The sequence below is a fragment of the Haemaphysalis longicornis genome, unplaced genomic scaffold (assembly GCF_048455015.1).
Source record: "Haemaphysalis longicornis isolate Haplotype H1 unplaced genomic scaffold, Haemaphysalis longicornis Haplotype H1 scaffold_1, whole genome shotgun sequence".
Classification (NCBI taxonomy): Eukaryota; Metazoa; Arthropoda; class Arachnida; order Ixodida; family Ixodidae; genus Haemaphysalis; species Haemaphysalis longicornis.
In genome coordinates, this window is record NW_027526203.1 from 123,215,078 (window position 1) to 123,229,390 (window position 14,313).

General features: G+C 45.9%; 2 protein-coding genes across 2 annotated transcripts in view; one reads left to right on the top strand and one right to left on the bottom strand.

Annotated features, from left to right (window-relative positions):
* The window catches only part of LOC144179580 (three-prime repair exonuclease 1-like), an 83,611-nt gene extending 77,339 nt beyond the window's left edge, over positions 1–6,272 (bottom strand). Inside the window, exon 1 of the mRNA XM_077707996.1 lies at positions 6,138–6,272. The gene's annotated coding sequence lies outside the window, so the exon portion shown is untranslated. The remainder of the gene's footprint in view (positions 1–6,137) is intronic.
* The window catches only part of LOC144179571 (uncharacterized), a 38,606-nt gene continuing 26,440 nt past the window's right edge, over positions 2,148–14,313 (top strand). Inside the window, exon 1 of the mRNA XM_077707981.1 lies at positions 2,148–2,513. Within this exon, the coding sequence (XP_077564107.1) occupies positions 2,462–2,513 (52 nt within the window). The 5' untranslated portion in view covers positions 2,148–2,461. The remainder of the gene's footprint in view (positions 2,514–14,313) is intronic.

Genomic DNA, 14,313 nt, shown 5'->3' on the forward strand with positions numbered 1-14,313 from the left:
ACTGTACAAGGACGAAGAAACATGAATTCTGTGCTACGCGCTGAAAAAAGATCACTTAGGTCTGAAGACTATAACGTTCGGCAACCGGAATGGGCCCTGATCGCTAGTTATGATAAAAAAAAAAATCAGTAGAACACGTGAGATCCCGCGACTGAACAACCTACCCAAGGAAATATTTGCGATTACGAGGACATGAAAAGGAAGGCTAAACGTGAGGTGCTGAGGTACACTTCCCCAGAATTGATATAAAATGTGTCCTATACTAGGGTACAACTTAAGAACGATAACGAAAGTTGCCCTGCGCCTCATCACAGCATCCGGGCGCTCCTCCGCGCGGCAAAAAGAGCGCGCTACTGCGAGTATTTTCAACATGACGCCAGTCGTTTCCGTGATTTTTCGGACTTACTCTGCGTACAAATTACTGCAGCGACGTCAAACAAACTGTGCGAGGAAAAGCAAGGGACGTCATGCATTAAGCGCAATCTCCTTTCAAAACGCGCGCGCGCGTGGACATCACGGGCCCGTCGCTTTAGCGGGGCGAAACACTATCAGCGATTGCCGTTCGTGACTTCACCAGAGTGTAGAGCACATAAACTGGAACGCAGATACTAAACTTTAAAAGTCCAAAATATGTCGCCGAAGCGGTTAGTAATCGCTACCAGAAGTCATTAATAGCAATACAACCATGCACTGTAGCTAACAGTGTCTGTCTATACTTTTCACCGATAACTACGCAGCGCGGTGAATAAACACGGGCTTTGCGCGAAAATGACAACGCATACAGGAAGGACAGGACGAGTTCTAAAATAAGCATCAGTCCTATTGTCCAGATTTATCAAATAGCTAACGAAGTCAGTAACCGTCCCAAGAAGCCGTTCATTGCAATATAGACCCGCATAAATTACACGACCAAATATTGCTAGGACATTTTATTGGCTATAGAGCCATTCTATAAAATTAGCTGAGCTGAAGGGGTTGAAACGGCTGTGGGGTTGATTATAAACAGAGAAGAAAAAATCTGCAGAAATTCAGAGAATGGTCTACTAATGCGCAGCATCCGTATGCCGCTTGTCTATAATGTGACTTCTTCACATCCCAAATTGGCCCTGGGTAGTCCAAGACGTTGTGTTATTTTATTTTTTTCAGTTTTCTTTTGTTTTGTTTTTTCGGCAATGATGTGAGTTTATAGCATTACACCGATTAACTGCCTCTACTGCGCCAATTATGAATTTTTTCCCCAGATGCAAGGCGTACCGCAGGGTTCGTCCGTCATCGCGGTTTTTTATTGGTATTTTCAACGTTCTTTACCGAGCTTTTTTTTTAGTTTACACTTCTTTTTTTTGGATGACATGTATAAGATGCATATTTTTGATTTTGTGAGTTCATTTTCGATATATGTTAGACGAATTACCTCCATTTACGCTATCATAAGGATTACATGAGTTACTTCCGCCAGCTTTGAATTTTTTGTGGAAATGCAGAGCGTTACACGGTTTGCTCATTTTCGCTTTCTTTATTCGTGTTTGGTACGTTTTTTGCGGGCTAGTTGCGTTTAGTCCTCGGTTTTTGGAGATGCAAATGATGCATATTTTTTATTTTGTCAGGTCCTTTTTTCCAATTTTTTCTTTTTTTAGTTTTTCGTGTTTTTTTTTTTAAACTATGTTCGACCAGTTGTCACTTCTCACGCACTGTATCCATTAGAGGTGTTACCTTTCCAAATTGCGCATTTTTGTGCAAATGCAGTACGTGCGTTACACGGTCGTGGCTGTGGGGGCATCGGCAAAGAATGCTACCGTTGCTACGCATTAGAAATAAAGCTTCTTGGACCTCTTGACGCGTTGTACCTCATGGCGTTGTACCTCTTCACACAAATTGGACTTTTTGACTTGTTGGTTGGACCTTTTGACTCAAATTGGACCTTTCGACTCATTGGACCTCTCGACTCGGCGGTCACGTGACTATTGGACCTTTTGACTCGTTAGACCTCTTGACTCGTTAGACCTCTTGACCAGAAACGCCTGGCGAACGGTACGCCCGCTTGAAGCCGCCGGCGATAGACGGAGCGCGCACAAGCACGTCTGGCCGGCGACGACAGCCTGCCTTCGTATTTCGCGCCGCGCCCCAAGTGCTCTCGTCCGCCGCGGGCGGCCAGCAGTTGGGAGCGGAGACGGGAAGCCAGCAACATGGCGGTGTTGAGTGGTTGGCGGCGGTCGTGGCTTCTGCGGGCGGCAGCGCAATCGGGCTGAGTCGGTGTTAGCGAGGCATTCGGCCCTCGGGCTCGGAGTAATAAATGCGTCACGTATCCCAAGGAAAATCGACGAGATGGAGTTCAGCGGGCTTTGTGGAAAAGAGCTCCTCGCACGTTCAAGTGTGAGGCGTGCCGACACTCAGGAGGAGACCCACGGAGCGCGAAACTTGTTGTGATCGGCGTGTCCAAGCATAGTCAGGCGTGGCCCAAGCAATGGCGAAGCAGACGGCGTCGTCGATCGTGCCCGCCATGGACAGGGCGCCAGGTAAGCTCGCTTGCGCGCAGTTATTTATTTGCGAATCCAAATCGCCTCAAAGGGCAGATCGCACGCACGCTTACGTTGGAAGTAACATGTTTGGGCAGTGAACCCCACACGTTCACCTGGAGCAGCAGGGAATCAGTATGCAAGCAAAGTACGATGAACAGCGAACGAATTTCAATCGACCAGCGAAACACAATCGGTAATCAGAGGTATCGCACCAGAACCCAGAAAGAGGCTAAAGGCTCAGTAGCGGAGCGAGGCGAGATCTTGATAACGAGTGCCACTCCGACAGATAGCCGCCGTGCAGCATAAACGTGCTCTCCAGATCGAGCAGTGAATTCAAAATGGCACATAAATTATGGCATGGAATGTATGTGGGTGGAATTAAGTTAGTCAGAGTGCTTAAAAGGCGCCCACTAAAGTCATAAGTAACTTTAGTCGGCGCCTTTTAGGTTTAGCCTACTGGTTTAGCCTGCTATAAAAATAGTTTAGCCTACTATAGTAGGCTAAACCATTTTTATTTAGTGGCTCTAGAGCCCACAATAAAATAAAAATCAGAACGTAATCACGCATAAGGCAGCGCCCGTATTGAAGCGCATTGCCATGCCATGCACCACTATAGTCGTATGTGTGAACCACGAGCCAAGGTATGACTCCGTTAAATTGGGCGATTAAAATTAAGCTGAACTACAGCTCAGTACTGGTACTGTATGTCTACCAGGTCAAGTTGAGTGAAACTGAATCCGGGAGAGCCCGCCCACTGAGAGCAAGACAGAGCGATATCATTGGCGGAAGGTGCACGGGAAGGTGGTTTGTGCTTGCTTGACAATGCTTCCCATGCATTCTGCTTTATCCGCATTTTTGCGTATTAGTAATATCTGCCACATTTCCTTTCATATTCCATTAGGTGGCAGCCGCGCTTAGCGTCGCATGATTCAACATCCGTCAGAACAATGGGCGGCAGAACTCGCGCTCCAAACAGCCATATGCGTCGTTCTATGTCGATGCCCCCCTAGCTATTTCTGTCAGGCGAGCGTGTTGCCACGTCAGAGAATTTTGTAAACAAGGCGATCGAGATATAGTTGGCCGTGTAGCACGCGGGTATACTAATCCTCTTAGAGACAGCTTCAGCGGTCATTGAAGTCGATGGCCATCGAACGAAATATGATCAAATGCTGCCACGCGGTGATTTTCAAAGACGATCGACTTCGACGGTCCCCGAAATCGACTCAGTTTCAAGTAAAATACCACTGACTCTCCCTTGCGCACATTCTCTTGCTAACGGGGCAACTGAAAAAAATTGATAAAGCCAAGAAAGCAATGGAAGCTGAAAAAAAGAACTTCAGAAAATAGTTTTAAATGTACAATTACAAATTCATTTTTTGTATATCGTCATCATCATCATCATCATCACCATCACCCTATCTACGCCCACTGTAGGTCAAAGGCCACTCCCATGGATCTCCAATTATCCCGGTCCCGTGCTAAGTGCGACCAATTTATACCCGCAAACTTCTTGATCTCATCTGCCCATCAATCTTTCTGCCGACCCCTGTTTTGTATATAAGCGACATTTTCTTTTTTTCGCACATAATTGCAGTTTACTTTCACTTAACTGTAGACCACAGTGGTGTCCGGGCTGACGACGTCCGAGACGGATGTTGCGCGATTTTAAAATCACATTGTGCGGCATTTCTCTTAAAAATTTAATGTTTTAACTGCACTCTCTACGATGTGGTGTGTGTATAAACTTCTGGTTTTAACAAGCTTGGGTGTTTTTTTTTTCTTGTGATGATTGTGGGGTGTAACGCGCCGACGCCTCACAGGCGATGAAGCGCGCCGTAGTGGAGGGCTCCGGATTAATTTTGATAACCTGTGGATCTTTAACGTGCGCCGAAATCGCGAACACACAGCCGTTTTCGCTTTTCGCCTCCATCTGAAAAGCGGCCGCCGTGGCCGGGAAAAGAAGGTTCCCTTGGCCTTGGAAAATTTCAGAAGGGCGGTTTGAGGCGAAACCAGGTCTGCATCGTCAGAGAAAATTTGCCGATCCCCGACGAACGTTTATTCGAGTTTACTTAATCGAATATCGTGCGTGAGACTGACATACTTTGCGGCCGCGTGCTCGAGAACTCCAAAGCAGGAGGGGCCCACCTGTACTTTGGATTTTTTGTGCACGCAGCGAAAATTCGGATAACGACTAACGTCCGCCCACGAAGCAGCCCACGTACCACGAGAACGCGCGGAAGTTGTACGAGAGCGCTGCGGGGCGCGTCACAATATTTCGGCCTAATTAGTCTAAAACCTTCTATTAGGAAAGATGTCATAATTGCACACGTTTTTTTTTTTACACAGAATGTTTTGTTTTTAACATGCAATTTTTTATTATGCCTTTGTGGCAACGTTTCTCAACCATCAGTGTGCCGAGGACCCCTCTTGGACTGGTGAAAGGGATAAAGGATCCGTGCCAAACAATTCGCACTTCCAGCTAAAGTCCAACGCCCGCCTTTTGCGTCCGACTTCTATGCTTATGCGTGTCATATTGGCAAGCAATGCTCTTGCTGCCAAAAGTCACGAAACCTATGTGTGTGCCTGCATTGTCTGCATACCTGGCGTGTTGTACAAAGAGCAACCGTAAAACATGTGTTACGCGGAGAAATTAAACGTGCAAGTCATGCTGCGAAGCAACCTTTTTGCGTACGAGCAAGATTTGGCAAAAGGGAGAAAGGAATGGTGGGAAGATTTTCAGGGTGGGCCTCGCAAGACCATTGTCGTATCATATGGTAGTTCCCAAGCGAGTATCTCCAGCTTCATCGCTGAGCCACAAGAGTCTTCGTTCCACTTTTTTATCGCCATGGTTTGCTTTGATTACACATCGACATGTCTAGTTAATTCATGTCTTAAAGGGACTCTGCAACACTTCTCACTTTTTTTCTAAATCTTAAATGCTTGCAGAAGGTAGTCAACCAACACATTCACACCTTAGATTAGGGGGTCGCAAAGTACCTCAGTGAAAAATTACTGCTATATGCCCATCAGATAACTCAGAAACTTGCTCAAAAGAGTTTTCTCTCTTTCCCGGTCTTGGCGTTCTTCACGGGTATTGGCCAGCTTTCCTTCAGCTGCAGCACTGAACGCATTCGATCGCCGCTTGAAAAAGAAAGCCACAAAACCAAAGCAGGAACGCAAGGCATATCATGCTGCGACGAGCAAATCGCGCAGAACTTCACCGTGCTGGTGATAACTATAGCTTTCGCACATACTTCCAGACGCGAAGAGTGAAAACGTTTATCGGAAGTGTTGCAGTCCCTTTAATTGACTAGCGGCCGTCTGACTATTTCCTATGCGTTTCAGTCTTAATTTACTTACGTCCGCGTGATTCGTTGACACCGCTGGCCGGGCGCGGCTGTTTTTTGAGCTTTTACTCTCGCGTAAAAAAAAAAAAAGAGAAAAATCTGCAGCGTTCACCGTAATCGTAGCAACACTTGCTCGGAACGAGAAAAACCCCAGCGTTCGCCGTAATCGTGGCAACAGTTGCTCAGAACGAAAAATACACGTCAAAGCGTACGCCTCTCCAAGGGGATCTCCAATGATTAACACTTCCAAAAAATGTAAGAAGTTCACACTTACAGCAACAATTATGGAGTAAAGGTCATTGCGGCAGCGAAGAGGAATCAAATCGGCTGCAATCGTGGACGAAGGCTCGCGAAGCTGAACGTCAACGGAAACGACGAACTGAAAACTTTAGAGGAGGACGTTGAATTTCCTGCGGGAAAGCTGTGGCGGGAAGCGCCAACGTTACTAACGTTACTAGATAGGTTCAGTTGTAAAACTCTCCCCATGCGTCGTGCATCGCCGGTGTCTCCGTTTCTCGGCGTGCCGCGAGAGGGCGGGACCGCCGCATTTTGCTCTACCCGGCCGCTGCTCGTCGGGTGCAACGGCGCCTCTCCCAATTCCTCTTCGGCCTTTTCATGACGTTAGCGCGCGGTAATATTAAAGACTACCCGCTACCCGCCAAGTTATCCGCGTCCAGACTACATCTAGGCCAGAGTACTTTCCAGTAGCTGCTCAGGATCGCTTAATGTGGGGCGTAAAAGCCGTTAGTTACGGCTCATTGCTTTGCTTTCTTCAACAGGTCAGCCGAAGCGCATCGTAGTTTGCGCGCGCTTGCGTCGGCTGCTCGCTGGCAGTCAACCACGAGCGTGAACGGTCTGCAGCGAGCTGGTAGCGTAGAATAAGCCTCCGTTAAAGCTTATTTTGATTGACTCTTCCGAATTTTATAAAAAAATCATGAAACCGCTCATTTTATTTCCAGCCAATTAGAAGCAAGGTCACCATCAATTGGAGCTACGTCACTTTGTGGCTCTAGTAATTAAGGCCACTCGAAGACGAAACTTCCTAATTTTCTCGACGTCCTTTTTAGAATAGTATCTTTTCCATGTTTTGCCCTGACAACAGTTAGCTTTACCAAACGTACGTCACTAAGAAGCGACGTTTCTGCAAATTCGAAATATCTCTAATTGAAAGAATTATTGAGTCATTTAACTGACGAAGTTAAACCAGCTTACATGTCAATAAGCATAAAGTTCTTTGCAGCAATTTATTGGTTTTTACAGTACACACTTTACGGCAGACACAAAGTAGAAAAATATATGCAACGTTTTTTTTTTTTACAATCAACTCCACATCGTTTTTGCTTAAGGTGATTATGGCTCGTTAAGAGAAACAAAGTAATGAATAGAAACATGCAAGCATTTTTATTTAGAAATCAACTCATCTTTTTTGCTTACGATGAATATGGCTACAAAATACCAAAGCATGTTGACAGAAAAAAAGTAATAAATAGATACATGTATGCAAGGTTTTTTTTTTTTTTCATTTAAATCGAACTCTACAACTTTAATTACCAGCGTGCTTGCAGTAGCTTAGCGCGTTGTGCGCCGACTTAACCTGCACATTCAAGGCACATTCTCGCTGAAGGAATCTGGAATAGAAATGCACGTCACCAAATACGATTTGATGACGCGCGCAGAGAATTCCTCAGAGAGAACGTCATTGCATGTACGAACCATTTGTCGATGTCCTGTTCGTGAAAATGGCAGTCGCACACTTTGGACTTTGTCGAAAGCTTCTTATCCGCTACAAAGGAATTCGAACAGCGCACATTTTAACGAAGGACGGACAGAGTTACACACCACAATGCTTCTTCGTTAAAATGTGCGCTGTTCCTTCCTTTGTATCTGACCACCAACTAGCCCAACATGGTATCCTTTTCCTTACCCGCACGCGGGATGGCCTTAATCCATAGCGAGCGAAGCGTCGCATCTTTGGAAGCCGAGAAGAAGTGCCTGTCCATGTTGCTTTTAATTGTTGCTGCTGTAGCCAGTACTGGTACACCCGGGAATAAAGCAGGTCGGCATTGTCTGCATCAGCCTCACATGCAGAGGCCCACATCAATGGAATACAGTCGCTGGCAAATCACTAAACGTGCCACTCGAACGGCATCGCGCACTCAACACTACTGAGAAAGACCGCGCGAACAAGAAACGCCGGAGACCGCGGCACTGAATGCGCCGGCTACTGCGAGTACTGCTCTTCGGCAAAAAAAGGACCCGGAAGAACCACACAAGGGGCGCAAAAAATGTCATTGTGTCTGCTGTTCATTGTAGCTATTTGCTTCCGAGAATGTAATAATTACCAGATGTGTGCGCCCACCCAAGCGCCCGCGCACGCACAAGAAACGTACGCGCCGAGCGCTGAACTAGGAACGCGAAGGGAGAAGCATAAGCGAAACCGCCTGCGAGCGCCCCGGCTGCCGAGCCGGTTGCGACTGCAGCGCCACAGAGAGAAGGATCGGTGGCGGTTCCGGGCAGCGCCGCCCAGTTTTACAACTGAAAATAATCTAACGCCACGCGCCTTGTAACGTTACTATATTATTTTCAATTGTAAAACTGGGCGGCGCTGCCCGGAACTACAGTGCCTAGAATATACTGGCTAGTGTGCTGAGGGCGGGCGCGGAGGTGGCCCCGACCGTGATGACTGGCGGCGGCGCCCGCTTGAGGCGCTGCTGTGCGAGAGGATGCATGTGCGCGCCGTCCGCGCCAGCCCGCGCAGCGTTCCGCGTGCTCCCCAAGCGCTGGGAAGCTTCAAGTTAGCCGAGTAGCGCGAAGCGGGCGTTTACTTTTTTCGTGTGTTTGGAGCGTTCGTTACAAAACGCCATGCTATATAAGAACTACGCGAGTACTTTTAGAATGCACGCATTTTGCTAAACCCAATGTAGATAAATGTGTGGCGTAAACTTCGCCGTCTCCTCCCGCCCTCAAAAAACTTTACTTGTCAGTAACCACCCAACCGATTTTTTATTTACTTTGCTTCTGAGAGCAGAAATATCACAGGAAGTTTGAAACCCCTTACCACATGGCCTGCATTCTGCCAGAGATGAAGTGAAAACAAAATAGTAATGGCAAGTATGTCAAGCAAATAACCGGACACTAAAGCAACGTTTGAGATTCTGCGCTGCGCTGCTTATTCTGGGCTGGTGATGTTAGTTTGCGACACTCTCTCAATCAAAGGAGATAAGATAACATGTGCGGCAATATCTGAGGTGAAATAGAAAACATTATGGCAGCGACATTTAAAGCGACACTTTCGATTTGTTTAAAATGAACATGGATATTTGTAAATGTCTCCAAAGGCTGCAGTCGTTGCCGAAGACATAATTAACAACCTACAATTCACCTATTGCGGCATTAAATAACTACACAGAACATGAATTATATTTCAGAACTCCTGTCGTAATGACAATAATATTGGCGTTCGAAATCTCAAAGCAGCTATTGTGCTTCACCAGGCAGTAAATTAAAAACATTGTTATATCTGCTACTTTAAATTATCTTTCACAAAGGGCCTGACCAACAATATAAACCACGATTTATTACACGTTAACCAATTCCAGAAGTTTCCTCGTGATTCAACTAACTTACTTAGCAGGTAGCTCAGTGTGATGTTAAGAACTGAAGCACTGTGTTCAATGCAGCATGTAGAGGCTGGTGTATGCCAAAACAGGTCAACTATTTAACCTGTTTGTCTTTTTACATCCTAAAAAACAAGCTTTTTCAGCCAAAGCCTTTTTTTCACATCACTGTTTAAGTGCTCTGTCTCAATGAGTCGGGCCACTGGCAAGTGTATGAATTAGATCTAGGCAATCTGGAAACTATAAAAATGACAAAAAATATGAAAACAAAAATCTGTGCAAATGTGCAATAAATTTACTGCAGACATGAAACGAAGTACTTTATTTACAGAACACTGAACACAATAATTGAAAATAGAACATTAAAAAAAACCTCCGTCAGGCACAGATGGCCTGACGGAGGTCCTCAGCCCTCTAAACACTCAGCAACGTAAATTTCAGCACTCTTGTCTATGCATGCAATCGAACAGAGCAAATGGTTCTTACAAATATGGGAATAGGAAAAAAATTATAAAGCAATTAGGAAGGGAGTATGAGAAATGTTGTGAGCAAAAAAAAAAAGAACAACAAAGAATTACAGCAAAATTGAGAGAACTCTCTGTCGTCGGAAAATAAACAAAAATAAATATATTTGTCTACGCATACATATACACACTTATACATAGTTCTACACAGAAAGAGACGCGCTCAACTACTAACTGCAAGGCAAAGAACGGTAATATGAAAAAAGTGTGGGTATCTCGAACAAACAAATTAGGTACTCAAGGAAGGAGTCAAATGAGAACTATACACGCTTCACACTACTGGCAGCGTTTCAACTTTAGGTGTTTTTGTCGCTGCCTTTGACCTTCTCTTTCCTTGTTCAGGCCCTTAACATAAAACCAATCGGGCTGGAAGCTTTTCGAGGACATCTCAAGTCTTCTGGCGGCGTTCTCATTGATGTAACGTTTAATCCAGGCCCGCCTTCACTTGCTAGTGCGTGCGTGCGTGCGTGCGTGCGTGCGTGTGCGTGTGCGTGTGCGTGTGCGTGTGCGTGTGTGTGTGTGTGTGTGTGTGTGTGTGTGTGTGTGTGTGTGTGTGTGTGTGTGTGTGTGTGTGTGTGTGTGTGTGTGTGTGTGTGTGTGTGTGTGTGTGTGTGTGTGTGCAAGCAATACATTACTTGCGGGGATTTGCGGCCACGCTGTACAGTCGCTAAGTTTCACTCTTTCACCGTTCTAGGTTCCGTGCATCACCCGTGCAGACAGCCGCTTTGCCGACCGACGACGCTGTTACCACGTGGTCCTTATCGTATCTCGTGGACTTCAGCGAGCCAGCTGGGAGTGCGTCATCCCCGTGACGTCACAAGAAAGGCGGTCCTTCCTCATCGGACCCTACTTAAAGGACTGCTGTGCTCCGTCCACCTGGGATTTGCGGCCACGCTGTACAGTCGCTAAGTTTCACTCTTTCACCGTTCTAGGTTCCGTGCATCACCCGTGCAGACAGCCGCTTTGCCGACCGACGACGCTGTTACCACGTGGTCCTTATCGTATCTCGTGGACTTCAGCGAGCCAGCTGGGAGTGCGTCATCCCCGTGACGTCACAAGAAAGGCGGTCCTTCCTCATCGGACCCTACTTAAAGGACTGCTGTGCTCCGTCCACCTGGGATTTGCGGCCACGCTGTACAGTCGCTAAGTTTCACTCTTTCACCGTTCTAGGTAGGCACTAACTTCATTATCCATATACTTCGCTCTGTTTGTTGTTTGTCGTGGCCGTCAATCCCCCGGCTTTGAAATATGATCTGACGTTGTATTCTTTGTAGCCTGATGGGTGTAGACGTGTGCACGTACCGTGCACGCATCGGCACATTTTTTCTACGCCAGCGGTCTGGTTGTTGCCATGTTGAAAGTTTCAGTGAATGTTCGTGCCTTCTGCGCTTTCTGTGCCCTAGGGCCTCATTAGTACTTGCAACATGCCTTGCGTTGGTTCTGCTTTGTGCGGGCGACGTCGAAAGTAACCCTGGACCTAAGATTGAAGATGTACTCACACTCCTCAAGCAACAACATCTTGAGACTACATCCGCACTCGACGAATTAAAACAAAATGTAGCAAACATAAATGCCAAAATTAGTTCAATTGAGCAGACAATCAGCACTTTCCCCCAGTTCACAGATAATGTTGGTGCTGTTAATGATTCGGTTCGACAAACCAAACTGAGCATCCAAAAAACTAGTGAAGAACTCGTCAACGTCGTTGACGATGTAAACAACAGAATGCGAAGAAATAACCTTATTGTGAAAGGCCTCCCTGAGGTCGAGAAGGAGGACTATAACGAATCTGAAAAAATCGTAAGGAACTTCTTCACCACCCACCTTAAGCTTAACATTGGCGAGATTGAACGTGCCCACCGTGTAGGCCAACCACGACCAAATTTCCAACGACCTATTATTATCAAATTCCTAAATTTCAAATCAAAAAGTGAAGCGTTGAGCAATGCCAGCAAGCTTAAAGACATCGATTCACCAAAAGTTTGGCTGGAGGAGGATTTTTCGCCGAGAATCCAGTTCGCGCGGAAAAAACTGCGAGAGTTTGCTAAGACAAATCGCGAGGAAAATGAGCGCTTCCAAGTGCGTTTCAACAGCCTCCACTTTCGAGGCGCTATTTTTCGTTACGACGCGGCGACTGACAGTGTCCTCCAGGTTTCCACAAGTAAGGAACAGCCAGTCAAATGACGACACGTACGGGTTGCACATAAACCGGTTACTTCCAATGGACTATCTATTCTTGTGACCAACTTCCAAAGCTTGCTTCCGAAAATCGACGCTCTAAAAACGTGTATTCACACCTGCTCAGCTGACATAGTCATTGGCACCGAAACGTGGCTTTCGGATAACATAGATAGCAGTGAACTTGCTCTTCCAAGAAAATTTGTAATCTTCCGCAAAGACAGGGTTAACTCCCGCGGTGGAGGTGTCGTGATTGCATTAAAAGAAAATTATAAGCCAAAAATAATTACGATAGATTCTCCTCTTGAACTTGTCTGGGTGTCTGCCTGCTTCAATGGGATCAAATACATCTTTGGTGCCTGCTACCGCCCTCCTGACAGTCGATCAGAGTTTATCGATCACCTAACCACCTCGCTCGAGGAAGTTACAGCAAAATTTCCGAATTCCATAATTATCTTGGCCGGAGACTTTAATTACCCTGCCATAGACTGGTCGACATTGTCTATTAATGCTCAGAATAACCGCGTCCAATGTGTACAGTTTCTTCATTTGATGCAGCTTTTTCAGCTAACTCAGCTTGTACTTGAGCCAACACGCGGTGACCATACATTAGATCTAGTTCTAACAAACAATCCTGATAATGCCTCCGTTCATATACTAGAAGAAATCAGCGACCACAACATCATTCACTGCACGCTGCCACTACCGCGTCCAGATAAAACAACATTCGAGAAGTGTATATTTGATTACGCACGCGCTGACGAAGAAAAGATGAATGAAATGCTAGCGGCTTTCTGGCCAAACTTTCACCAAAGTTTTAACACCCGAACATCTAATGAAAATTGGACTCTCTTTCGCGATAAGCTCAAGGAAATAGAACGTGCATGCGTGCCAAAACTAATCATCAGAGCACAAGCGAGCGACCCCTGGTTTACGCATGAAGTTAAGGCAGTTTTAAACAAAAAGAAAAGGTGCTATAGAAAAGCAACACGGTCTGGGAAGCAGGAGGATTGGGTGCAGTACAAAGAAGTAGCAGGCTTACTGGAAGCCAAAATTTCGGAAGCCAAAAACAAGTATTTTAATTTTACTCTTTCCAGCATGCTTCAAACTAATCCCAAAAAGTTCTGGCGCACCATAAACCCTAAATGCGCAGCCAAAATTCCCTCTTTAGAAAGCAATATAGGTACCCCTTTAACAGATGTTGAATGTGCTGAACGTTTTAACTTATATTTTAGTGGAGTATTCACCACTGAACAGCCATTAGGAAATTCTATAACCACTGAGCGAATTCCGATAGCCTTCCCAGATGTTCCCGTCGTTGTCACCGAAAATGGTGTAGCTCGGGCGATTGACCGCCTGCCTCACAGCACAAGCCCGGGTCCTGATGGTATCAGTTCTAAATCGCTAAAATTTACGCGTCATCTTTCAGCCCCTATACTTACTCTAATCTTCCAACAGTCAATCGACACAGGATGCATACCTGAGGACTGGAAAATCGGCCATGTAGTCCCGATTTATAAATCTGGTGATAGCGCCCAACCCAGTAATTACCGTCCTATATCACTAACATCGATCTGCTGCAAGCTACTCGAGCACATTTTGTATCACCATATCATGGCTCACCTGAACAAAAATAACCTTTTGTTTGAAAACCAGCATGGTTTTAGGCGTGAGCGATCATGCCAAACACAGCTTTTCGAGCTTTTGAATGACCTTCACCGCTCATTGCATTCTTCACGTTACGTCGATGCTATATTCATTGATTATTCTAAGGCCTTCGACCGTGTGCCCCATAAGCGATTACTGCTGAAGCTCTCCGCTCTTCAGCTGGACAGCCGCACAGCAGAGTGGATCGAAGGATTTTTAACTAACCGTTTTCAGTCAGTCAAACTCGATAATCATGTATCTAATCGCATGCCTGTAAAATCCGGTGTACCACAGGGTTCAGTTCTAGGCCCTCTACTCTTCTTAATATATGTAAATGACATTGCTCATAATTTAGCCTCAAACGTCCGCCTTTTCGCAGATGATTGCGTTATTTATAGAGAAATAACACATCCGGCTGATATAACTGCGCTCCAAACAGATTTAACAGGTTTGTCAGAGTGGTGTCGCACGTGGCAAATGGAGA